We start from the raw sequence: 25784 nt of genomic DNA on the forward strand, positions 1-25784 counted from the left end.
TCTTAACCATGCTTTGATGATTTGGCGATCTCGTCCGTACGGAGTAGAAGCGATAAAATATATATTCCGCTAGCCGCACAGCGGTCACAGCATCAACCCAGAACACCACAATATGCTACAGCGACAATAATATGCTATATGTTAAAACACCGAAAATGTACCAAGACTCCATCAACAACTCTGACACCCCTCATCCTCACTATCCATCTCACTCTCTGACTCAACCTTCTTCTTCCTCCCCGGCTTTCCCTTCGCAGTCGCCTTTGCTTTCGCCCTTCCACCGCCACCCATCATCTCCATTAAAGTCTTCTGCTTCCCACCCTCCCTAGCCCTCTTCTTCTCCTCGGCCTCTTGTTTCCTAAGATACTGCTCCATATGCTTCTCTCTAGTCTCTCTACCCTCCTCAGAGAGTTTCGCTTCGAGATCTTTGAATTCCGCACTCTCGGGATCCATCCCGATTAATGACTCCAGGAGGGCGATTTCGTTGGCCCAGATTGAGAAGTCGGGGATTGCTTTTGCGGCTGCTTTGGGTTTTGATTTCGCTTTGGATGTGGATTTCTTTTTGGGTTTGATTTCGTTGTCACTTGCGTCTGTTTCTTCTTCCTCTTCGGCAGGTTCGGATTTCGTGCCGTTTGTAGCGGCGGGAACACGATCGATAGGTGTCTCAAGGATCATGGGTATGCCTTCGAACCTCGGCTCATTCATTACATTATGAAAAGCCCTGAGACCGAGGAACCCCGTTCCGATATTCGCGTGAAGATCACGCTTACTTCCCCCCGGCGCCTTGGAGTCATTTAGATGCAGCGCCCGCAAATGCTTAATCCCAATGAGGTCTTCGAACTCCTGCATGAATGCCTTGAATCCCGACGGGGTGACGAGGTCGTACCCCGCTGCAAAGCTGTGGCATGTATCGATGCAGATACCGATGCGGTCGTGGTGTTCCTTAGGTATGAGGGCAAGCAAGTCCCTAAATTCAGATAGCGAGCCGCCGATTGTTGAGCCGTGGCCGCACATTGTTTCGAGGACGGGGATCACGGTTGATGTTTCGGATAGGGCGTTGGTTAGGGCTTTTGCGAGGCGGGAGAGAGCGCTGGGGAATGGGGATTTGTTGGCGCTTCCGGGGCTGAAAAGGTTGATCAATTTATTGAATGCACGGTTTGAGGGCGGTGTAGCGGAGCTTACTGGAAGTTGTAGAGTTGAATTCCTAGGGCTTCGCAGCGGCGTAGATCGTCTAGGAATGCGTCGTAGGCTTGTTTGGCTTTAACTTTGTCCTCTTGGGCGAGGTTGACTAAGTAGGAGCCGTGGGGGAGGACAAATCTTCGAAAATTAGCATGGTGATATGGGTAAGGATTGCTTTGAGGTGCTGATTAAATATACCTTGCTGCATCATAATCATGCTCTTTGCAAAGTTGGTGGAAGCTATCTCTTTGTTCGTCCTGGAGTGGAGGGTTATCCCACTTCCTCTGCGATTTCAGGAATAGTGCAAAGGCATTGCCGCTGTGAAGAGTTAGCCATGGGATTTGTGATGTACAGCAGACGATGAGCATTTACTGACCCAATGTGCTTGCTGTTGTTTACAGCATTGAAGACACCTAGCAAAGCCAACAGTATTAGTATGAAGCGCAGTCAAGAAGCACAGACATTGGTAATTACTACCTCCTGCTGCGCTGACATGAGCTCCAATAAACATGCGCAGACCCTGTGTCCGAGCTCTCAATGGCACCATCTCAGCTTCCTTTTCCTTCTTCGTCTTCCTTTTCTTCGTGGTAGTGACAGCAGCGACAGCCTGTCCCTCAATGCCGTCTTGGGGCTCAGTTGACTCCTGCTTCACATCAAGTTCTTCCTTGACACCCTGAGTATTTCCCGGCTGATCTTCAGCTTCGGTCTCCTCCTTCACTTGCGTCTCGCGCTTGACTTGAACTTTTGCGGTTTTCTTCAGCGGGCTCTGGGGCGTGTTTCGCAGCTGCTCGGTCGACTTGATGCGCTTCGATTGGCGTCGTGGGGAAACTGGCTCGGCAGCTTCCTCTAGCGTTCGCTTGTTGGTTTCCGGTCGGAGATCGGGATTGACAGTAGACGAAGCTTTTCGAGAGCCTCGGGGAGGCATTGCGAAATTTCTCTTCCAAGAAATACAGATTCGGTCGATTGGTATGAAATTGAAGGGGCAGTTATCGTATTCTCATGGGGTTGCTGCTCGGAAGGTGAATGATGAGTTCGGCGTTGGAAAGAGTTTGTCGCCGCAATATCGAGAATAGGCCTTCAGAGCTAGAGCAATTGATTTCGAAGTCAACGGAAAAGAGAGTTTCGTAGAGCTCTAGGGTGAGGACTCGCTGGTGTTGCCGCAGAATAATTTGATAGATAAGCTCAAGATACTGGAGCAACGGGTTCACTAAGAAATTGGCGCGTCTGGGTCCCGTGCGGCCCAGATTCAATATTTCCTCATTCAGTCTAGCCATCACGTGGTAGTCACCACAGCAACGGAGCACGTGTTTATCGATAAACTGGAAAATAAACGCTGTCTCTTTATCCCTCTCGCAAAGGCTACTTGAATTCGACGGCTCATCGACCATTGACCCCGCCGCCAACCTCGACAATTGCTCACCTACCATCCCACAGTTCACTCAACATATTCTATCGATATTCTAACAGACTTCGACAGCAACCACATTCACTGCCGCCATGGCGGCCTCCGGAGATTTGATCGACTTCGACATTATCGAGGGTCAGAAGGAAAACATTCAGTCCTTGCCTGGTGGCCGATCTGCCAGGGATCTAGCACGCATTTTCTCTCCACGAGATCCTACCGACAAACTAGGGGCACCATCACCAAATGACACAAGAACGCTTAACGACGCTATCCGACAAGAATACGAGACCGAGTTGCAGGCAATCGGCGAGTCTGACGACCCCCTCGACATATATGATCGCTACGTGAAGTGGGCCCTGAACGCCTACCCCTCTGCGCAAGCAACTGCCGAGTCCGGCCTTCTACCTTTATTAGAGCGAGCCGTCAAATCATTCCTATCATCGGCTCATTACAAGAACGACTCGCGATACGTCCGGTTATGGCTACACTATATCAGACTTTTCTCCGACTCACCGCGCGAAACGTTTGCATTCATGGCTCGGCACCACGTTGGTGAGGATTTAGCTCTATTCTACGAGGAATTCGCGGGGTGGCTCGAAAGCGTGGGGCGTTGGACACAGGCGGACGAAGTATACAGACTCGGTATTGACCGCGAAGCACGCCCGACGGAACGGCTGGCGCGTAAATACAACGACTTCCAGAGACGCTACGAACAGCACACACAAGACAACGGACCTTCATCCCCGGCATTGCCAGCAGTCCGCCCGGCATTGGCCGCCAAAGTCGACCCGTTCGCGGCAGCCGCCGCATCAGCAGACCAACAAGCACAGCCCCCAGCTTCAGGCACCGGAAGTGCACCCAAAACCAAATCCGGCAAGCCAAAGATGGCCATTTTCACCGACACAGACCCAGCAGCCAGTCAGCCTGCTCTAGGCGCAGAGACAAAGGGGTGGGATAGTCTCGGAACGAGGAAGGATCGTCGTAAAGAGAACAGTATGGAGGCCAAACCATGGGCTGGTGAGACGCTTAAGGCTGGCAAGAAGCCTGCGCCGAAGGAGAAGATGGCGATCTTCAGGGACGAGGTGAGTTGAATGATTTAATAATCTTCTCCTTCTGAATTCCGTATATTTACGATCCTAGGACTAATTGGTGGCATGAACCTGTGTGGTTCACTTTCATGTATTCAGTCAAAGTCAGATTCATCAATCAAAGAAGAAATGAAATCCAAACCAGTTCCGGAGCACCGCATACGGGAAGCGATAAACCCGCGTACAGGAAGACGAGAACGAGTCTTTGTTGATCTCGACGCAGTATACCCAGACTACAAAAACCCTAACATTGAAGTTAGCTTTGAGGAGTTGCGGGCCATGAACCGTGGCTGGCTAGACAAGAATTGGCGCACATCAAAAGAGCCTTTGAAACAGATATCCGGCAACGCAACACAGCTAGAGCAAGAGCAGGGCTTACCAGACCAACTACAGCAAAAATTGACTTTGATAGATACAGATGGCCATGCTTTGCACCAACCGATCGATTCTGAAAGAACGCAGGAGGCCAAGGCTAGAAAGGCACGAAAAACAAAGATGCGTGAAGTAAAGGGCGAAACCCAGACAAGTAAGACCCCTTGTTCTCTCTTTTCTAACAATGCTGATTGATGGAAACAGTCAAAATGAAGTTCGACTCGCCTAGTGCTGGTGGACGCAAAGTTCGCCGCAAAAGTACCGCAGAACCAACGATGACGATGCATACACGGGCAGCGACGGATGAGATTTACAGCATTTTCAATCAACCTCTCAAGGCAGAAACCGAGGTTGCGGAAAGCAGCGACTTTGATGACGATGACTATACCAGCGCTGAGGAAAGCACGGTTGGGCGAATTTCGGCTGCTTCGAGCGACTTTGGGGACGATACATTCCACAGGTCATTTGACGAAGGCGATGGGGACGACTTTGATAACACTCGTGCTGATAGTGTTGTCGATGGCGAATGGACTCAATTCTCCGCTGCCGATCTAGGCTCTGAAACACAAAAGTTCGACTCAACACAATCAACAACACACCATGAACACGGTGAGGATATTGACGATGATCCTGCGCCTTTGGCTGAGAATCCCCAACGGCAGAGATTCATTCCAGAAATGCCTGAGGATTATGCAGCACCTTCTGGTCCTTACCGAGATCCGGCTGTGGCTGCTCAGAATCGGTTGCCCTTCATGACGCCAATCGTGGAACGCACCGAGCACTCTTTCCCGTCGATGACAGGAGCTCGAAGCAACATATACAGCACGAAAACCCCAAGCAATGTCCTGAACCCGACTACGACGCCTGGAATGCCTCAAATGGGCAATCTGCTGTCCAGCCCTCTCCCAACGGAGACCCCGTTCCATGGACAAACGCTCCACGGCCTCGAAGATATCATCGAGAGTCCCACCGCTAACAAGTCGCACTCGTCGAGCCTTAGGCTATCCTCTCCCGTGAAGCCAATGGCTCAGCAAGGGCCGATCATCAAAGACACGGTATGCAACCCTGTCGACAGATCCATCCGCGACACCATCATTTGCGCTATGCAGCAGACCCTCGCAGGCTATCGCGGCTATCATGCTCATCCTGATGCTATCACTCATTACGCTCCTGAGATCGAGCGATTCATGAAGAACAGCAGCAGGCGCTCGAAGAGCGGTGACGAGGCATCATTTGACGTGCCCATAATCGACCTTCCAGGGGCCGAAAGAAATTATATCATCAGACGGGAGCTTGGTGCTGGAGCATATGCTCCAGTCTATCTGGCAGAGAGCATGGACAGTCTGGATTCCGACTCCGAAATGGATACCGACAGCAACAGCGGCGGCTCAATCGATGAGAAGAGCCTTATCAGGCCAAAATTGCCACGGTATGGCTTCGAGGCGATCAAGTTAGAAGTTGGCCCTCCCAACGCTTGGGAGTTCTATATGATACAAACAGCCCATGACAGAATCAGTCAGCTTCCGAGCCTTTCTCGGGCAGCAGACAGTATCATCCGCGCACACGAACTTCACATCTACAAGAACGAGAGCATTCTCGTCGAAGACTACCGGCCGCAAGGCACGCTTCTAGACCTCGTCAACCTCGTCCGCAACGAAGGCGTCTCCGGCCCCGCGACGGGCGAAGGCGGCCTCGACGAAGCCCTCGCCATGTTTTTCACAATCGAGCTCTTCCGCACCGTCCAAGCCCTCCACACTTGCGGCATTCTCCACGGCGACATCAAAGCAGACAACTGTCTCATCCGCTTCGACGACAAGCCATCCACCCCACAATCAGTACTCTACGACCAAGCTACCGATCCTCGCGAGTTCTACTACTCCCCCACCGGCTCCTTCGGCTGGTCCACTAAGGGCCTATCATTGATCGACTTCGGCCGCGGAATCGACATGCGCGCCTTCGAACCAAATGTACAGTTCATTGCGGAATGGGAGACAGGGCAACACGAGTGTCCTGAAATCCGCGAGATGAGGCCCTGGACGCACCAGATTGACCTGTACGGTCTCGCCGGTACAGTCCACGTCATGCTCTTCGGGAAATACATCGAGTCCACGATTTCGGATCCCGCTAGCAAGACGTATCGCATTCGCGAACCGCTGAAGCGGTATTGGGAGCGTGAGATCTGGAATAACGTTTTTGATTTGCTGCTCAATCCTGCTGCGGAGCGGTGGGCTGAGATGGAGCGTGGTAGTGGAGGTGGTGACTCTGGGAGCGCAGGCCTCCCCGTTTTAAACTCAATGCAGTGTCTCCGCGAGAAGATGGAAAGCTGGCTTATGGTGAATGCAGAGAAGAAGGGTCTGGGACTGCAGATCCGGAAACTAGAGGCTATTTTCGCGGAGAGGAGGAAGAGGTTGGAGAAGTAGGTGATTCGCTTCTCCACTCCTCTCTTCAGCTGGCAGACAGCGTAGGGTGGCTTTGTCTTCCCTCTCTTTTTACTCATCTTGTTTTTGTTTTTGTTTCTCTTTCTCTTACATACTTTGGTTTTGATGTCTTTGAGGTTATGCACCTTATATATAACCTCACCTTGCCTATAATGTCCTTACGACATCTCCGCTATTCGATACCCCTCTCCTTCATAAGGCGTTTTGTTTTGTTTTGTTGTTTCTTCTGTTCATGTTAGCTAAGTTTACGTCTTTTGATAATATACAATTTAATTTGGATCAATTGCCTTCAACCCTCCAATTAGGACCAAACACTCCGGCCTTCCGAGAATTAGGATGTGAGGCTGTGAGCTATTAGGTTTGTTGGGTAGGTTAGCCCTAAGAAGCATGAGAAACAGAAGCGTTACTGGGAAAGAAAATAAGAAAACAGAAATGATATTGCGAAATGCTGCAGAACTTGCTAGTCCTATCCTAAAAATCAATTTCATGAACGCCAAATGAACAAATACTCACCCATCGCCCATAAATTTTGCTGACCAAACTTGACCTCACTTACTTCGTGATCAGTTAGTGGGTAACACCTACTCTATACCGCTCAGCCTCTTGACAATCTCGTCGTGACTAAGTCCCGTGAAAGGATTCGGAACACTCTGTTTCGCAGAACCCCATCTTCCCTGGTCATCTGCTAGAGGCTGATTAGGCGTATAAGACTTCGCCGCATTCCTCCCGATCTTCATAAAGTCATCCCAATTGCCAATTCCCGGGATATCCCAATTCTTTGCAGCAGACAGCCCCTTATACTCCCCAAGAAGACCCCTCCTCTCCATATCATCGATATAAGGCTGCTCATACAGCGGGTTCTGCTTATTCCTCTTAAAGTAAGGCGTGATATCAACGGCGGGCAGTTCAACGCCCTCGACACCGCTCGTGAGCTTCTTAGCGGCAATAAGGCGCTCGCGAAGACCAACTAGCTTGAGCATGCAGTTTCCCTGCTGGTTGGGGTTATTGAACCAGTCCCAGGCGCTTTGGAAGTCCGGCCGCAGCGTCTTCTTGAAACGCATGCTCCCGTCGCCGTCTGGGTCATCACGGAGCTCGTAGAGCATTATCACCCAGAGAGGCCACAGGCAATCATTGTGCTCGAAGTCCCGGCAAAACAACCATATAAGGGACTCGGTGAAGGCGTTCGCGTGTAGGAACTGTGCTCGAGCGCCACCGAGTTCGGGACTATTCCACGGACCACAGGGCCCGCCATCAGTCTGTGATGGACGTAGAACCGCCGAGTCATCCGATAGAATCAAATGCGGGTCCCTGTCACGTTTCTCACCTCCGCCCTCACCCGTCACAGCCATGGCAGGCGCGAACTTGATCTCCGGTAGCCACGGTAAGATGGATGTGCGGCGCGCAAGGGAGATCACGACGCGGGGGCCCCGGTTCGTCCGGTGGTGGTGATGCGGATCTGGCTGGCGGTACCCTGCCGGCAGGGGCTTCGAGAAATGTGCGTCGCCGACCGGGTGCGTGCGGTTGGGCTTTCGACCGAAAAGTTCGAGGCGGGCGATGTTAGCTGCGTCTGCTTGTTCGCGGTCTTCCTGGAGCTCGTGGCAGGCGTGCATTGTTCGAAGCCGGCGGCTTTGAGGGCGTTGATTGCGTCGCTGATTTGGGCGTCGTTGATTACGAAGATGTGTTCCTGTGTATGGGAGAGAGGTTTAGTTAGATTGGATGTTCTCTTCCCGTTGGGTAGGTAGGTTTTAGGTGGTGGGTAGGTTGTGCTCACCGGGTACTCTGCTAAGAAGTGGTAGCTTTGGACCAAACCCAGTGCTGGCCAGCCCCAGAGGATGCTGGCGATGTTCCTGTTGATGAGCACTTGGGCCACTTCGGTGGCGAGTCGGGCTTCGTAGCGCAAGCCTACGATTGTGTTCAGCATGACGGAGTAGATCTGTTCACGGAGCCACTGTCAGAGTCGGAGTCGATTAGTGATTGATATCTCTCATCGCATTCCCAGCACGTTAGCTGGCTATTTATGTTTTGTTCTTGTCAAGATTTGAGTAGCATCTCCTAGCATTTAGCCTCACGTGCATACGAAAGCCATCAATGACATTGTCAAGGGGATGGAAGAGAATCTATTGAGGGCAAAGTAGTTTTCATTGTTCCTGAAGGCGCATCCAGATCTTACAAGGAAAAGTATCCATCCAGACAATCCAACCATAGATCTCAAATCGATCCCTCTTTATCCTCCTTTGTTTGCAAGCGCAGAAAGCCATTGTCCGGGTTGAGCTTGCCACTGAATACGCGCAGCTCGGATATTGTCGTTGAGCCATTAATACCGGTAGAGCTCTTGGCGCATGTTTCGAAGTTGTCTCTCCCATTCATCCTCCGTGACACGCAAAACGATAAAGCGGGCAATAGGTAGCCCGTCGTAAGGTTTGGCAGTGTGACAGGCACATAGCGGCGTGAAAGGAATGCGGGCCGAACACATAGCTGCAGTGTTCAGGTCTCCGAAAGACCGGAGTTGAGGCTCTGAGTCGTAGTTGACTTCCTCTTGGTCGGTTGTAGTTGGTGGTTGTAGTTGGTGTTGTGATCTTACTTTGGATTGGTCCTGGTCACGTGCGTAAACTACGTAGTTATGGAAGAACAAATTTCAAATAATAAAAAGCACTCAGATTTATATCGCTACATCGAATCATGAGATCATGGCATCATAGCTGCTAACGCAAGGCCACAAAACGGTGGAAGCCAAGTCCAAGTCCATCAAAACAAAGCTAGAGCGAACAGTGGATCGAGTACTGTCTGAGTAAAACAATAGAGCGAGAGAAAGAAAGTAAAAGGAAAATAGGTTGAAATAAACGACATGTAAATGTCACAAGATGAGAGAAGAGAAGATAAGCAATCAGATTAAACAGATTGCCGGGAAAAAACAGACAGGGTAATAGATTACATGTCTGGCACAGGGAGCTCAAAGCGAAAGCTGCAAAGTGTAAGTGCGCGCTTGTAAGTCAATAAGCAGCATCATTTCATCTATGTTGGTTCATCATTCAATAGCAGCATTGCTCCGTTCCAATCATCATATATGGCGCGACGTCTGGAGTTCGTCGGGGAGTAGAGTGGTTGTTTAAAACAGTAAGGAAATGTAGAGAGTGGGTATTGCCGGATTCAAGTCCTGAAGCAGATATACAAGTAAAGAAAATGAGACGAAGTGAAGGGAAGCTGTCGACAGCGGGCTCGGATATTTTTCTGCCTTTTTGTTGTTTTTAGCGACGCCCATCTGTTGGCTTCAAGTGGATGTGAGTATGTTCAAAGAGTGGAGGTTGTGCCGCGGACGAAAGCCAACATCGAAAGTCCAAATGGGAATGCAAGAATTGGGGCTGAGAAGCTCTAGAATCAGAGTCTAGTCCAAATCGATGTTTTTGGAATGTCCTAGCAGACAATGCGGATTCGGTCGAGGCCAAGGAGTAATGAGTGAATGTCGGTCGACTGTTGAAGGAAATCGAGATAATGGGAATGTAGTCAAGCAATCCACGCGGGAGCGCGGATCCAGACTCCTCGCGTCGCGCCAGGTTTTCGCAAGGTTCAACTTTTATAATCAATCGTAGGCGTTTTCGTTTTCATTTTCGAAATCATCATTCTTTAGCGCAAGATGCTCTTTCTTTCTGTAATAAACTGTCGTTAAAGTCGTGATTGCCGTTTCACATCATCATTTCCGCGTAAATGGCTTCAAATGTCACAATAAATCAATCAACCAGGATCATAGTCGCTGGCACGCGGTCAGTAACGGGCCCCCGCATGAAACAGCTGTTCGCCAATGCGAAAGCTGGTTACATACGTTTTGATTATTGCCTTAAATAAGGCATGTTCAAGATCTGTCTTCGGATGCGCTCCGCGTCCGAAATACCTTCCTCCGTAGGGTCGTACGGGGGGCCGCTGGCGGTGGGTTGACTTCGAGAAGGCGCGTGTTGTACCAAAGACCGAAATCGAGGAAGCGCACCGCTGGCGAACGGATCAGAAAGCGAGGGTGCGTGTCTTGAAATTCTTCCCGCAGGCGCAGTACGTCGGTACCCTTCCATCTTGAATGGGGAGCCGAGTCTCCTGATCTGTTCGCCGCTCAGGTCCATAAGTGGGTTGAGCATCTTCTCTCTTGCGGGCGGCGTGTCGTTGCGGGACGAGGAAGACGGCGGAGAAAATAGCTGGTCGATGCCCTTGGGCGTGACAGCTGAACTTGTGGTAGCTCCGCGGTTTCGTATCCGCACACGACGGTGGCCAATGTCGTTAAGCTTTCCTTGGCGGAAAAGCTCCTCTAGATTGCGTCGCGTCTCCTCCTCTTCCTCTGCCGGTGGATCAGTCGGTATAACAGAGCTCGAGTTGTGTCGATTAGCCAGATTTGGTAAAGGTGCCATTCGGGGCGGGGATCGTAAGCGTGAACCCGTGACATGGATAGTCTCACGGCGGGCTCTGGGGGTGTGACGCTGATTTCTCTTCTTGACGTGGTTCGGGCCCCATGTATGGTAAGAGAATGGTGAACCAAGTCGGGGGACCACACCGCTCGCGTCAACACTAGAGGATTTCGTTGGCAGTGGACCGCCCAATTCACTGCGGGGACTTGCTACTGCTGGACGAGACACCTCAGTGCTGGTCGATGGATCTTGGGCCGCTAGCTGAGCCAATGGCTCTGGGACGGAGCTTGAAACAAGGGAAATGCCCAAATCGCGAGTGGCGTAAGCAGTTGAAGTGTTGATAGGAGCTTCGTTTCTGGGCGGCGGCGGCGGCGCGTCGGATGGGCGTGTGAAAAGATCCAGGAATGGCGTCGGGCTTCGGGACTGCATCATTCTTTGATAGTGAGGAGCAATGGAGAATTTCCGCTTCGACAGAATTTTCAGCCTCCGTCGGGTCGAAGATTCGGATCTCGGCCAGGACGGCTTGGTTGTCCGCTCTCTCCCTGTTGGAGTCGAATCGCCGCTCCGGGGCGATTTGTCAAGTCGGCTCCCCTTGCTTTCCCAGGTCCGTTTCGCTTGTCGGGCGACCCTATGGGTGACGCCCAAAGGAGGGATACTGCCGGGGGTCATTTTGAAAGGGGTGATTGTAGGGTCTTGAATGTAGAGTTGATAGGTATTCCAGAGATGGTTGTCCATTTCCAGAGTCCATCGCTCTTTTGGTTTCGTAGCTTTTCTATGCTTGTCGGTGCGATTTGCGGACAGCGGAGACGTGTCCAGTGTCTGCTTTGGGGTGAGCTCAATATGGAAAAAAGGATCATAGTGATCGCTTTCAGTACTCGTGCAGCTTCCACCGACCGACTGTCGAGAGCTAAATGTCTCGATTGAAGAAATCGAGGAGTCGGATGCGTTTGAGCAAGCGGAGCTGGGGCGTTGGATCGCATCTCCCAATGTTTGCGGATTCCAGGTGGACCAGGAGCTCGCCGACTCCGCTTCAACAGGGTCTGGGCGGATCTGAGCCGGCGGAGTCTTTAGCACTACCCGCGGTCGAGGCGGTGCGAGCAGACTGTCATTTTTGGGAGACGCCATATCAGCATGTTGAACTGCAGAAGCGTCGCGAGTAGGAGGAAATTCAATGGAAGGTAGAGGCATATCCGGAGCGACGGGGTGAAAGTCTCTGAAATCATAGTGGATCTGACCAAAGAGGTCGGTCCCGGACCGGACGCGAGATGGACGTAGGCGCGAGCCAGAATGTCTAGGGGGTGGAGGGGGCGCATCCAGCTGGATTGAAGCGCGTTCCGGAGTCCTAGGTTCTCCAGCGCTGGGGTACATAAAGTCCTTCGGCAAAGTGCGCGACAGACCGTGCTGTCGGTCGGCCATGGTGTGCCACGTCTCGTGCGGTTCCACAGGCGCGAAGAATCAGGGACAGCACAGATCGTTTTCTTGTCTTGGAAGTAGGTCGCACTCTCTATACTAGCATCGCTTGCCTGGTGGAGACTTCTTGTGGCTGTTCGGTGGTTGCTCTCCTTCGCGATGTATTCCACGCCTTCAGGTCTCTATTTAGCTGAGTATGCACGCTCAAGTGGTATCGGACAAGCGCGTTGGTGTTGTAGTAGATTTTATCGGTTTCGTAGGTGGGTGATTTCGACCTGAAAGATCGAAGTATAGGTGTGTTCTGGGGGATTGGTCGTTAAGTCGTAAACTAGGAAAGCCGCAAAAGAAAGATGAAAGGAAACGAGATCGTCAAGATGCGAGTGGTCGGATAGTAAGAAGCGATCGAATTCGTGTTCGAGTCGACGCGATGGGCCAGCTGTGCTTTTTTTATTCTTGCGAAAGGCGACAGTGGTGGTTGATCAGATCACATCGACGGGGTTGCGCTCCGTCGGACAGTGAAGTCAAAGGTCGGGAGTAGGGCCCGTCATTGAGGCACGAAAACGCCAGACCAACACAAAAGAAACGGAAGGAAACGGGAGGGATAGAATCGCACGAGCGTGACGCCCGCGTAAGGAGAATGAACGCCGGAGTAGACGGAGGAGGTTGGGGATGGAAGGAAGGAAAGAAGGACGGGAAGCGCTGGCGGCGGAAGACTTGGGCTGGGCTGGCGGCAGTAGTCAGAGCGCAGTACAGCGGACAGCGCAAGGCCCAACCCGCTAAAGCTTCACTTGTGGTTAGGCTTGCCCACAGGCCCACTCTTGACTCTTCCAGTCATACATTCCTGCCTGTCTGGAATGCGGGATGTTTTGTCTCAACTCGTCTACATATTAACTACATACTACACAGCATGCTGTCAGTCTCAATACTCAATACTCAACACAGTCTGTCTTTCCCATCTGAAACTGGTGGCTGGTTCTGTCATGACTACTAATATCTACCGCCTCACCGCGCCGTCCAACAAGAGTCAAGAATCATCCTTCAGCGCTCGGCAACAAATTGCGTCGATCCCGATGGAGCCGTTCCGTTAAGGTCGTTCTTGAGAGATGCAAGGGAAATGCCGCTGCACATCAACGCTCATCTTCAGCCATTTTTTCTTATTCCTCATTTGCGGTCTCTTCAGGCTTCACGCCCACTGGTTGAATCCTTGAGATCATACCACGGACGAGAGTCAGATGAGTACGATCTTGCTACTAGGAATCTACACCGTAACTCCATCTAGATCGCCCTCCACACAGAGTACCGTACTCGCTAGACCGTGTGATCACTACTATTCAGGTGAACCTTGAGAGTGGCCTGCCGAAGTATGCTAGCACGCCTGGTGGACTGGGCATGCATTAGCTTGCAATCCGGTCGAGACCACACGAGCCCACGTTGCTTGACTGCACGTTGAGGTTGACTCGAGGCAGGCACGATGAGAACATGAGTTGAGGTATATGCGTCCTACTCAGTAGACTTCTCTGGTTCTAAATATGCCCTGCTTTGTCTCAACCCATATCATTATACTAGAAAATGGTTGTGGTAGACCATGTCAAATGGAAGATAGACCGTGCACGTGACAAGCCATTGACGGGTCCAACGCGTCGAGGCGGGGTAGACGCGCTAGTTCGCGTTCATGGCGCGTACCCGCGCGTCTGGTATTTTACGTTCAATACCGTACCGACGCGCGATTTTTGCTGCGAGCGCAGCTTCTGGTTGTGACGGTGGAACGCTGTCGAGTCACCGCCAACACGAACGATGGAGACTCTATACTGCTCTCCACTGCAGGAACCAACTCAATCTCCAAGGGCCCATCACCGCTTCCCTATTTTTAGAGACGCCGTCGTACGATGGGCTCCGTTCATGCCCACTTGGCTTCGATATTCCAAGTTTCCATCCAATGTCTCGGTACTCAGCTGGCAGTGCATGCGTCCGTGTCTCCGTGACCACCAGTAGGGTAGTATAGATGACCACGGCTACGGAATACACCATACCTTCTGCGCCCAGCTTGCAGGCCAGTAATGTTTTTAATCCTTATCCCATCATCTCCCATCATTTCCCTTTATTCGGCCTGGGCAGCGTAACAAATTTGCTAATTGATTAACATGCAGGCCATATTAGCATGCGAATTGCGAGCTACTCGAGTAGCAGATTACTATACAGCTTCCACTTGGCTCAGCTCTCAACAGTTCGGTGGCCGGAGAAAGTGACCGCATGACGATGATTCACAACAAAGCTGCCGGTATCTTTCGGCTACCATGAATTTCATTCACCATCGATATTACGAGTACATCCAGCTTGTTTTGATCCACCACTCATCACCGGATATGCGTCGAGGATCCTTGCATATTGGGAAGCAGTGCTTGAATCCAGGCGGTGACCCTCATGCTGGCCATTCCAAGATTGGATCATCATCGCACCTCTCCTTGCAGGATATTGTTGACCGAGAAGCTCCAGGGGGTCACTAGAAGTCGCCGCAGGGTTTGGGTCTTGGTTCCTCGACAAAGTCGTGGGAAATCTTCGAAGTGATCTTCAAGGTCTATTGTCACGGTGGTTTCTGCGGCATCTCATCGTCATCTTATGGGACCCAGCTCTACCACACCCAATTCAAGCCTCGTTGTGCCGCCTTTCCGCAACAGCTTACAATACGGCGTCCATTGTGAAGCATTGAGACTGGCCGAACAGTGGCCCATCATATCCGGCACTCTCCATATGAACAATAATCCTTCCAGCTTCGATCTATAACCCAGCTTGATCCAAGGTTTTGAAGGATGGCAAAGTCTCGGTACTCACCCCATTCGTCTCTCAATAGACGGCTCAATGACAGATTCACGAATCAGTATCCAAGCTCAACAAAGGACATCAGTGCTGTATTCACGATCAGTACAAGGGTCTCTGGTTCTACCGTCTGCTGTGCGGGTGCGGCTCATACCAGCCGACCGTGAATGTGGACTTGTTACTACCTCTTCAAGCAACGATCCTGCTCATCGATTTAGGCGGTATCACTGTATGTCGAGACTTTCAACTATGAAGATCCTCACTCCATAGGATGACTGAATGGGTGATCTCATTAGTCCGATCCTCCTCAGCTAGGATTCAACCTGTGGATATCACAACCCCACTAACCGTTCGCAGTAGAGCAAAAGGTTTGAGTTGATTTAGTTCACGGTCCCAAGTACTCGTTAGAACATACAGATTACTCTTAAGCCTTGTCATTTGAACAGTCTCCGGCTCTTTGCGCAGCCCGCAATTGTCAGAGTCTTACGTGTGTGGGGCTGTCGAGCGCGGCTCTCAGACCCAGCTGTTCGGGTGTCCGGATGGTGGGGTAATTCTACTCCGTTCTACGCTATAGCTACAGAGTACTCCGCACAAGACTGAGCAGCTGGGCCTAGTTTCTGTAAGTATAATGTACTGCTGTCATCCAGAATATCAGTGTCTGACAATGTTCAATTGGTGGTGACGAAACTACCGGGTTTGGAGCTTCAGCTTACTTACTCCTGCGATGGCGGGGTAAAGATCCAAAGCTTACCTACGGACAAGATGCACTGATCTCTGTCAATGGACGGCTTGCAGCATCTACAACCGCAACAATCTAAGTTACTATGAGCGACCTTGCTTAATAGACCAGGGCCTTTAATTCCTCCTTCACTTTGAGCGAAGACGGGGACTTTGTCCATTGTGTCTTTGAAGAGTGGTCTAAGGCTCTTTGCCGATCTCGAGGATCAACTTCGGCAAGGACAAAATAATGGGAACAATCAGTCTCATCAATTGAAGATGTCATTGCATGCGGTTTCTCTTGTCTCTCTTTTTATTCAAATCGTTCCTACCATTGTCCAACTATCTCCACAAAAAAGCAAAGACCAATTTGTGAAGTAGATCGCTCTCTTCTATTTGGAAAAACCTTTGAACATGTCTAGTCCATTATCCTTTGTTATCACAGACGGCCATTCATCGTAGATTGTTCGAGCTACTGAGATAATTTAGAAGGATGAAAAGATTGTACATCTCTTCAGAGAGCCCCGTATTACCAGGTTGGGCTATTTAACCAGGGCATCGAACTTTGCAGAAGCATCTTACAAGCATCACCTCTGGCTGTAGGACTTGATTGACGACGAAATTTCTGCAGAACCAACATATGAAACTCAACTCGCGACTGGAGTCACTCAGGCCCTCAACCACAAGGGAATCGCCTGCGTTCTCTGGGAGTGGGCAGCCCTTGGTTTGCTGAAGACATGCAGTTCTCAAAGTACCCTGTAAGGTCCCTTATCTACCAACTATTGATGACTTCTTTGTTGCTGACGATGGCCCAGGAAATTACCTTTGTGATCCCAGACGAACAGATTGAAGCAGCAGCGGCCGCCCTAAACGATGCCGGGTTCAACCGATGCCTTGACCCTGAATGCCTTGAATTACTCGAAGATCGTGATTCCCGGTCGACCATGGCAGCTTTCTGCTCGTTCGTCCAGAGAAGAGTCAATGTAAGGCATCTCGTTGGATTTGCGCACTTCTCAAAGCCAAGGTCTGGCATCAAACTTGGCGCGTGTCGATCCGGCTCTGACGTCGAACCGGTGATTTCTCTGCGTCAGAGCGAGATTCTCCCCTGGCTACCAGGTATCAAGATAGCTCCTCCAAGAAGCGATGACCCCACCTAATCTCAACAGATGATAGAGCGCTTCTGCTCCGGGAAGCTGGCGATGATGGAGCGGGTCCTCAGGGCCCGTCTGGTCCATGGGCTGGCCCTCACCAGGCGCAATTGTTAAACGGGAATTCGTTCGCCAAGTCTCTTCTTTGCTGCACTGCCGCGACATAGGACATAATATGCCGCTTCTCACGTTGTGGGGACACATGCTTTGTCGAATTGCCAGTGGTAATGCTTTGATCCCCAAGAACCTCAGGCCTGAGTTTAGACCTGCTTGGGATGCTTTCAATGACAGGGGCCGGAGGCTTGACTTTATTTCTGATTCACTAGAGCTCCGCCAGCTATTGCTCAAGGAGAAGCGCCTTCCGGACGACTTGCCTCCCATTAACGTGACTCTATCCCAAGCACAGGACCTATTCTCGTGAATGACGGGTCTTGCAGATACGGAGCAGGCACCCGCATTATCTTAATTAGTGAAGTATCTGATAATAGATAGGATTAGCGTATTCGACCTCAATTGACATTATCATCTGTAGATAAGTATCTAGCAGTAGGAAGGTGTGACGCCAAGTCGTCCGAATGCGGAGGCGGGGAAGCTCCAGTAGACTGGTCAATGGCGGATAGCCACGCCCAACTTCCCTCACGCCACTATCTCTCCTTCACCTTAGGTTCTTTCTTTTGTCGGGGTCTTGTATTGGCTTCTCAGCGCTATATCATTCTTATTGTTCGCATTATCAGACTCTCGTGCCTCTCACGTAGCGTCGGACCACCTCGTCTAACCGCTCCATCCTTATCTATCCGCTGCCTCCCACCATGGGTGACTCCGGCTCAGGCGTGCACTTGACGAGCACACCACTACCGAGAGACCTTCCCTCGTCTCCCGCAGACCCGGAGGAGATCTCCGTGCTGGTGACCGGCTTCGGCGTGAGTCCTTGTCCTCGCTGCTCTTCCCTCGTCCCCGCGAGGCGCCCACAGCGCACCATACCTAGAGGTATCTAACCATTTGAAGCCCTTCAAATCCAACCTAGTCAATGCCTCCTACCTAATCGCCTCATCCCTCCCCTCCTCCCTATCCATACCAACAAATAATTCCGATGGCGCGCTCTCCTCCCGCAAAATCGCAGTACACGTCCACCCGGCCCCGATCTCCGTCGCCTACTCCGCAGTCCGCACGGCAATACCCGCGATCATGGAAGACTACGTCAAGACCCACGCCCGCCACCCAGACATTGTAATCCACATGGGCATCGCCGCGACGAGAAACTACTACAGCATCGAATCCAAAGCGCACCGTGACGCCTACAATATGCCAGATAACCTGGGAAGAGCGGGGTACGAGGATGGCGAGAAGCCCTGGCGCGAGCGGAGCCTCCCGCACGTGCTTAAGGCCGGGCGCAGCGATCCCACGACGGAGCCCGTTGTGAGACTGGACCTCACGGCTGAGTCTTCAAGGGCGGATTTGAGTGCGCATCCGCCTGATGGTGAGTTTTTGAAAACTTGGCGGGGTCTTGCGCCGGAGGGCGCGGACTTGAGGATTTCGGAGGATGCGGGGAGGTATCTCTGTGAGTTTATCTTTTATACGAGTTTGTCGTTGGCGCTGCAGGAGGGGAGGGATAGAAATGTTGCTTTCTTCCATGTTCCTTCGTCCTGTCGCGATGAGGATGTTGAGACGGGGAGACAGGTTGCGATTGCGTTGATCAAGGCTCTTGTTGATCGTTGGGTGGGGGAGAAGGTATAGCCTTGAGACGATCTTGGACTATATGTGCTCTACTCTGAAATTTATAGCGATTCGCATTATTGGATGTAGTTCTTGAGCTGTCCAGCATAAACCTAGTCTGATTGAATAGGACTGTAGGACATGGTCAATCGGTGGTTCGAGTAGTGCCTACTAGTCATGCTTGGTAATATACAGTCCCTCGGGCTTTGTTCCAATATCCCCATCGGAGTTGGAGGTAGCACACCCCAAATGAGTCGAAATATCAATAGCCTATCTTCGACCTACTGAATATTTAAAGACACATATAAGGCCCGTATAACTCTGAAACGAACCCTTTCCAAGTTATCCCAAGTCTCCCGGCGCGGGCACTCCACTCGGCAACCCGAACCGTTGGACTTGGACTTAACCGCGGAATTAAGCCCAGCCCGGTCGGTCTTCTCCAAAATATCCAAGGCCCCGCACAGCTTCTTCATACCTTCCTCCTTCACCAACTCGTCTTACCACCACGCCTGCCCCCAACCACCCGGCAGCTGGTCCACTCCCACCATGACCACAATGACACCAACAACCGCCCTCCTCCTCCTAGCCCTCGTAATCTGCATCCCAACCCTCCTCCCGCGCCTCCTCCAATCGCCCCAATTCCGCGCGTACCTAAACCGCCGACGAACCCGCAACGGCACATACAAATCAACCCAGCAATCCTCCGAAATCACTTCGCTAAGAGTCTACCCTATAAAATCATGTCGCGGGTTCGAAACAACCTCTACAACACAATGCATGACGGGTCTAGACCTCGATAGGCTCTGGATGATCGTTGATGAGAAGACGCACGTGTTTTTGACGATAAGGCAGATTCCGGAGATGACGTTGATTAGTACTGGTTATCGTGAGGGTGCAGATGGAGGGGAGCTGGTTATTTCGATTGATAAAACTGAGGAAAAGCATGGGGGGAGCATCGCTGTGCCCTCGCACCCGTCGGAGTCCTGGTTAAGCAGCAATACAACATTGGCACATGATCTGAAGATCTGGGATACGACTACGGACGGATACGTCTATAATAATTCCGTCGGAATCAATCAGCTTCTCTCGCGGTTTTTAAATCGGTCTGTTGTGCTGGTATACAAGGGTCCCAGTCCGCGAATCCTGAAGGGGAACGGAGACCCAAGAGTCCTCGGCCGCGTCCAGAATACGAATTTCCCGGACGTCCTGCCCGTCCTAATTGCATCGCAGGCATCAATTGATGAATTGAACTCGAGACTAAGAAAGCAGGGTCACGAAGAGATAAGCATCGAGCGCTTCAGACCAAACATCATCATCCGCGGGACAGGAGAAGGCTGGATCGAGGACTCATGGAAGACCGTGCGCATTTCAGAGTTTGAGTCTGAACCACTTGACGCTTCTGCCCTTGAAAAGGGAAGCCAGTCCCCATCTGAGGGACTTACATACGACATCGTCGCCCGCTGCGGCCGTTGCCAGGTTCCTAATGTTGACCCTGTCACGGCAGAGAAGCACAAGACGCAGCCGTGGGATACGATGATGGCTTATCGCCGGGTTGATGAAGGGTTGAAGTATAAGCCTTGCTTTGGGATGTTGGGGGTGCCGAGGGAGGAGGGGAGTATTCGAGTGGGCATGCGGTTTGAGGTGCTTGAGGAGACGAGCGAGCATCGGTATATTAAGGGTTTCTGACCTACCCAAGTTTTAGACTGGGGTGAGTAAAGTTAGGGCTCTAGGTATATGATTATGAGTTATGTCAAGGTCTTTGTTTGTACATGATGAGATATTTATAATCATTATGCGCTCCATTTTGAGATTAACTATTAACTATATACTACTGAAATACTGTTCTTGACACAGGGGTCTGCCTTACGTAAGCCAAGCCCAGGGGAATAGAATAAACGCAGGCAGTGCTACATATACACGTCTACATACAAGTCTACTAGGTCTACACACAGGTCGCTATTAGGTTAAGAGCCACATGTATACTTATATAAGAAAGAGCACCTGTACACGTTGGGGGGGGGGGGGGGGGGGGGGGGGGGGGGAACGCCCCCAGTTAAGCCTCCCGCAGGGATCCGGCTGAAGGCACCAGTCCCCGGAGCGTAGCGAAGGGCCGTCACTGGTTCTATAAACTAAATACTGTACATACAATCCCTCCTTCAGTCTCCATATGTACATTCTCCCATCCCTTACTCCCCTCTTCTCACTATCCCACCCTCCAACAAGGGCCACCTACTCCTTCATCGCTTTCCCAGCCGAAACACACCAATTACTCCAATCGGTAAAGAACCCCGGCTGCACATGACACTTCTTGTCCAATAACTGACTCTTCCTCGTCTCAGCATAGACATCAACAACACCCCCAACAAACGCCTTATCATGCGCCGTGAGAACCTTAACAAGCAACAAACTCGCCTGGCTCGCACCAGACGCATGCGTAGGCGGGCCACTGCGCTTCGCTTCCTCATGTACATCCTTGAGCAGACTCCAAACGGACTCAATCTCCTCTTCATCAGAGAGAGAAGGCAGAGAAGGACCCTTACAAAGCTTCGTATATTCACGAAGGACATTATTCGCGCGTGCACTAATCTGCTTCACGGTTGAGCGGCGAGTCAATCTCAAAAGCGGCAGTATAAGATCCAGACAGAGGATCGAAGAATGGCACTCCTTCTTCTTCACATAGATCTCGAGGAGATCCAGCACGCGGTTCTTGAAATTAACCATGTTTTCTTTGGCGTCCTTTTTGTCGGATTTTTTAGACAGCGCGTCGCGGCGCGCTCTGAAAACTTTGACGAGCTGGGTATCGATTGCGTCCATTTCGCTGTCACTCATGTCTTCGTCTGAAGATGACTCTTCGGCTTGCAGGTCTTTGTCTGCCCGGTGGGTTCCGAGGGCGGAGGCGAGTTTTGCTTCGAAGGCGGCTATTTCGGCGGCGTCTTCTTCGTTTGAGGATTCTTCGGCTTCGTCTTCGTTGTCGGAGCCTTGCTCGTCGTTGTCGTTTTCGTCGTCGGGGTTCACGATCTCGACGTCGCTGTCTTCTTCGTCGACGTCCATCATGTCTTCGTCTGAGTCACCCTCTTCGTCCTCACCAATGTCCTCTTCGTCGTCTTGCTGGTCGAACATTTCTTGTTGGCCCGCTAGACTTTCCTTGGCTTCGAGGATCTAAAACAAACAATAAGGTCAGTAATCCGTGGATGATGATTTTGTAAAGGCCAAACATACCGAAATCAAACTCTCCAACCCCGTGGCTGTAACACTCGGCGCAAAAGCCGTAAAAACCTGTTCGCTCATGCGTCTAAAAAGCTGCGACGGCTTGGATGCGAAACTGAGTAGGATTTCCACTAGCGCATCTGACGCCTCAGAGGTCTCTTCGGCCTTTTCAGTCTTCTTCTTGGACTTCTTGTCGCTGGCGAAGATCTTGTTGTAGCAGAAGTCGAGCTCGTCGAGCATGGAGGCGGCGTCGGCGTCGCCGTTGTACACTTGTAGGATTGTCATTGAGTAGAGGAGTTTGAAGGCGTTTGTGCCCGGGGCCGGGGTTTCCTGTTGATTTTGTTAGTGGGTTTTTTCCTCTTGGGCAGAGTACGTTATGTCCGGTCTTACCGAGCTAGAAAGCTTCTTCAGCGCCTTGAAAGCCCCCTTAACGGACTCCTTAAGCGTGTCATCCATCTTGATAATGAATTTGCCGTATTCCTCAGACCTAGCCGCATCGCGAATCTTACGAACAACAGCGTAAGGCAACGTGGCGGCGTGTTTCTGACCAGCGATAATGCTGTTCAGGGACGAATTGATTCTGCTACGGAACAATTCCTGGCTCTGCTCAGAAAATGCCGGTTGGGGACCAACCTTGCCATCCTCGCTAGTAAAGTAAGCGAATCTAGCAAAAACAAACAGAGTTCTTTCTAGAACAACTTCTGAGCTGTCATCCGCTACATAGGCGCGAACCATAGATAGTAGCAGGCCGGCAAGAACCTGTCGGTTCGCTGCAGCGGCTTTGCCGTCGGTTGTTCCCGGGGATACGACTAGTGATTCGAAGAGCGGGAGGATTGTCTCCAAGGCGTCGATGTTAGCCTCTGATACAATCTTCTCGACTGTCTTCGTTTTGGTCATCTGGTCGAAGTTCACGACGCCTGCTGAGCCCATGAGGCCCTTGACGGCTGGAGCAGCGAATTCGGGCTCTCTGGATACGCGAGCTTGGATGGCTTTGGAGGCTTTGACGGCCATTCGGTGCAGGTAGCGGTCTTCGACGGCGAGCTGGTTTGTGAGGCATCGGACGAGGTTCTTTGTGAATGTTTGGGAAGCGACTTCGGGGCTGTGCTCGTTCATGACCTTGATGAAGAGGAGGAAACCCCAGTATTTGCGTTCTTCTGATGATGCCGATGCGAATAGGCCATCTAGAATCATTAGCCACCTGATTTACCCAACGGTTTGGATATGGAACTTACTGTCAACAACTTCAGTCCAGAAATCAGCGAAACCAAGACGAGAGCCCTTCTTGGACTCCTTCTCCTTACTCAAGCTGCCCATAACAGCTTCCCAAGCAAAGTGAAGCTTCGAGTTCCACACGCCAGATGCCTTGGCACCCTTCTCACCCTCACCCTCAGCATCACCACTAGAAGACTCCTTCATGGCCTTCGTCAACTGGTTCCTCTCCTTCGAGTCGAGCGGATCGTCATGCTTCCACACCTTAGCCGGGAAGTTAATACCAGGGAACAAATCCCTAGCAGCTAGCCAGATCGCGACGCCCTCTGGCGTGCGCGCGAGGTCACTGGACACGAGAAGCGCAAGAGCAGTCTCAACAAGCTTGGAATCGGCCTTCTGGGCCGCAATCTCATGAATACAGCGGAAGATAATCCAGCCACACTCTTCTCTAATCCAGGGCTTCTTCTTAGCTAGATCAAAGACGAGTTCCAGGACCTTGGTCCATTCAGGCAAGAGAGCCTTAGGGCTAAAGAGGATAGAAGACTTGATGATAGCCTCTGCGCCAAACAGCCGTCCGAAGTGGTGATCTCTTGCCTCCTGTTCATCGCATTAGCAATCAATTCCACCACCACACAGAAGGACACATAAGTGAGTAACATACCTGTCCCGACTCACCCCCCGCCGCATTCGAAACATTCTCCCAAACACCAAGTACACCTTTCACATCCAAATCAAGCGGCGCCTCCCTCTTCCCAAAGACCTGCGCCAGCACCTCCGTCAACGCAATCGAGAACCCAATGCGCGCCGCCTTGCGACTACTGCACAGCCCCCTAAACAACCTCGAAAGCGTCTTCTGCACCTCCTCATCGGTAGGCGTCTTGTCTGGAGTAAACTGCGAAACTAAAGCCTGTGCAGCTTTAAGTCTGATTTCGTCATTCTCGCTCGCGAGGTCTTCGTAGATCTCAACGAGCTTGGTGTTGACGTTTATGGGCTCACGGCGCCGCTTTTTGGAGCCAGCGTGGTGAGGGGGCATTTTTCTTGCGCCCTTTGTTGAGCTATTTCTCTTTGGTGGTCCTCAAGAAATTGAGAATCGCAGAAATTGAGGGGAAGGTCACGAAGCTCTGGGCTTGAGCTTTTTGTAGCTTCTTGGTTTGATCTGCGGACTTCAGAAAATTTACGGAGATAGACCGAATCGGGATTAGCGTTATCGGATGTATGGCCTTAGGCTGTAATTTGACGCTTTGGGGACTTTGCTCTCTTCATGTCTTATTTTCTAAAATTCATGCGATTAAACTGTAAATTGGGGTTGATGACTGTTGTACTCATCTGAGCTCTCCCAATAGCTTTGTAGGTTTTGCGATGGTTGAATCTGCTGGCTGACTTGATTTGCGTGGTTGGCAGCTTGTTGCGAAGAAATATATGTTTTGGTACTAGAAAAATAATGCCGAGATATGTGTCATGTTTTGATCTGAAGGGCACCTGTATACTATACTTACTATTTGAATCTGGATGTGTCTCTGAGGATGTTATGGTTTTGAGTGAAGGGCACAGTGAATTGTGATAACCGGATCGCTATAATGTTGATGTTGGTTTCGGACACAAGACTTATTACGACAACTATACACATCATTTATTACTTTGATCATCTTAGATATCCTATTGCGAAGACTGGTAGATGAGCAGCGGTGCAGCCACATGTGTCGTGTAGTCTATGTAGCTCGGCCAGCTTAGTATGCTTGGCTTTATAGCATTGGCCTCCAATATCTTAGACTAAATCGTCTAGAGGAACGGAAGGGAAATTGAATGATAGATACAGAGGTACAACATCGAAAGCACGAATGGGTCGTCCTTGAGATATAGTCCGCATGAGAAAGATTCGCAAACAGCAGAGTCGAGTGAGTACTATGGGTGGGAAAGCAAACAAGATACCCTACATCGTATCCCGTTTCTGGGACCCCAGTGCCACTGGTAGAGAAGCAGTTCGTAATGTCAATTAAGCACGCGATTTGCACATTCCTGGTACTTGTCATTGGCTCTGCAGAGCACGGCTTACCTACCACTTTAACAGAGTACGCTCTATACAGGACCCTCAGTAGGACTCAGCACGGAAACAAGCTATTATTGGCAGGGATGGCATGAGAGCTTGATTGCCTTGGAACTGCAAGACAGACAATATCCTAGCATACTTCCCCTCTTGAAAACCCCACAAACACAAACCCCACAAGCGTACCTGGCTTAATCGATAGCTTCCGTTCTTGAGCCTGGGATGGTGGAGAGTTAAGCAAGGGACACATTCCAGAAACGGATTTCCCGCTAGTGTACACCGTAGGAGCTTGGTGCAGAAAGCCCGTATCTGGGGTGATTGACTGCGATCTTGGAGCCAGTGCAAGGGGTGGGAAGGAGGCCAAGGTGGCCAAGCAGGGAAAATGTGCTTTGCTGCCTTTTTGGGACTGGCGTTGATAAGAATTGAATAAGGTGTGGCAAATGGTGCTGTGCCCTGCACGGGGTTCTTGATGGGTTGCGTTTTCCAAAGCGAGATAACGGGCGTTCTGCACTTCAAGGAGATATCGAGGGGGTGCGGTATCGGATATCCTCGGTAGAATCAGCATTCAATGCGACCCAAGCAGGTTCATGTTGTAGGCCTTGCTCCTTGACCGTTGGCCAGCAGGTAATATGTGCATATGGCGAAGTCTATCCTA

At 51.1% G+C, this 25784-nt stretch overlaps 7 protein-coding genes across 7 annotated transcripts; 3 read left to right on the forward strand and 4 right to left on the reverse strand.

Annotated features, from left to right (window-relative positions):
- Nucleotides 1-2341, reverse strand: BDV14DRAFT_146630 (DNA-(apurinic or apyrimidinic site) lyase APN1). Its single transcript, XM_073766462.1, has 5 exons — nt 1657-2341; nt 1556-1592; nt 1378-1497; nt 1183-1317; nt 1-1123 (listed from the first exon to the last, which is right to left on the reverse strand). Exons 1-5 carry the CDS (start codon nt 2102-2104, stop codon nt 172-174), a joined length of 1692 nt encoding a protein of 563 aa, XP_073623348.1. The 5' UTR covers nt 2105-2341; the 3' UTR covers nt 1-171.
- A 200-nt stretch (nt 2342-2541) lies between these two features.
- Nucleotides 2542-6881, forward strand: BDV14DRAFT_182851 (putative checkpoint protein kinase (SldA)). The gene is made up of 3 exons (XM_073770292.1): nt 2542-3666; nt 3772-4198; nt 4249-6881. Exons 1-3 carry the CDS (start codon nt 2677-2679, stop codon nt 6462-6464), a joined length of 3633 nt encoding a protein of 1210 aa, XP_073623349.1. The 5' UTR covers nt 2542-2676; the 3' UTR covers nt 6465-6881.
- Nucleotides 6882-7063: 182 nt separating this feature from the next.
- BDV14DRAFT_204804 (uncharacterized protein) lies at nt 7064-8092 on the reverse strand (the record flags this gene model as incomplete). The annotated part of the gene is made up of 1 exon (XM_073774600.1): nt 7064-8092. One exon carries the CDS (start codon nt 8090-8092, stop codon nt 7064-7066), a length of 1029 nt encoding a protein of 342 aa, XP_073623350.1.
- Nucleotides 8093-10187: 2095 nt separating this feature from the next.
- On the reverse strand, nt 10188-12503 carry BDV14DRAFT_146700 (uncharacterized protein). Its single transcript, XM_073766464.1, has one exon. The coding sequence runs from the start codon at nt 12281-12283 to the stop codon at nt 10307-10309; it is 1977 nt and encodes a 658-aa protein (XP_073623351.1). The 5' UTR covers nt 12284-12503; the 3' UTR covers nt 10188-10306.
- A 5092-nt stretch (nt 12504-17595) lies between these two features.
- On the forward strand, nt 17596-18916 carry BDV14DRAFT_182863 (putative pyroglutamyl peptidase type I). Its single transcript, XM_073770293.1, has 2 exons — nt 17596-17876; nt 17962-18916. The coding sequence occupies exons 1-2, from the start codon at nt 17766-17768 to the stop codon at nt 18688-18690; spliced, it is 840 nt and encodes a 279-aa protein (XP_073623352.1). The 5' UTR covers nt 17596-17765; the 3' UTR covers nt 18691-18916.
- A 100-nt stretch (nt 18917-19016) lies between these two features.
- BDV14DRAFT_182864 (MOSC domain-containing protein) lies at nt 19017-20606 on the forward strand. Its single transcript, XM_073770294.1, has one exon. It carries the CDS (start codon nt 19216-19218, stop codon nt 20353-20355), a length of 1140 nt encoding a protein of 379 aa, XP_073623353.1. The 5' UTR covers nt 19017-19215; the 3' UTR covers nt 20356-20606.
- Nucleotides 20607-20704: 98 nt separating this feature from the next.
- Nucleotides 20705-24222, reverse strand: BDV14DRAFT_182865 (DNA-directed DNA polymerase POL5). The gene is made up of 5 exons (XM_073770295.1): nt 23747-24222; nt 23109-23682; nt 22267-23057; nt 21889-22206; nt 20705-21828 (listed from the first exon to the last, which is right to left on the reverse strand). Exons 1-5 carry the CDS (start codon nt 24116-24118, stop codon nt 20899-20901), a joined length of 2985 nt encoding a protein of 994 aa, XP_073623354.1. The 5' UTR covers nt 24119-24222; the 3' UTR covers nt 20705-20898.
- Between the last annotated feature and the right edge of the window lie 1562 nt (nt 24223-25784).

This window comes from Aspergillus stella-maris, assembly GCF_047715825.1.
Source record: "Aspergillus stella-maris strain CBS 113639 unplaced genomic scaffold BDV14scaffold_81, whole genome shotgun sequence".
NCBI lineage: Eukaryota > Fungi > Ascomycota > Eurotiomycetes > Eurotiales > Aspergillaceae > Aspergillus > Aspergillus stella-maris.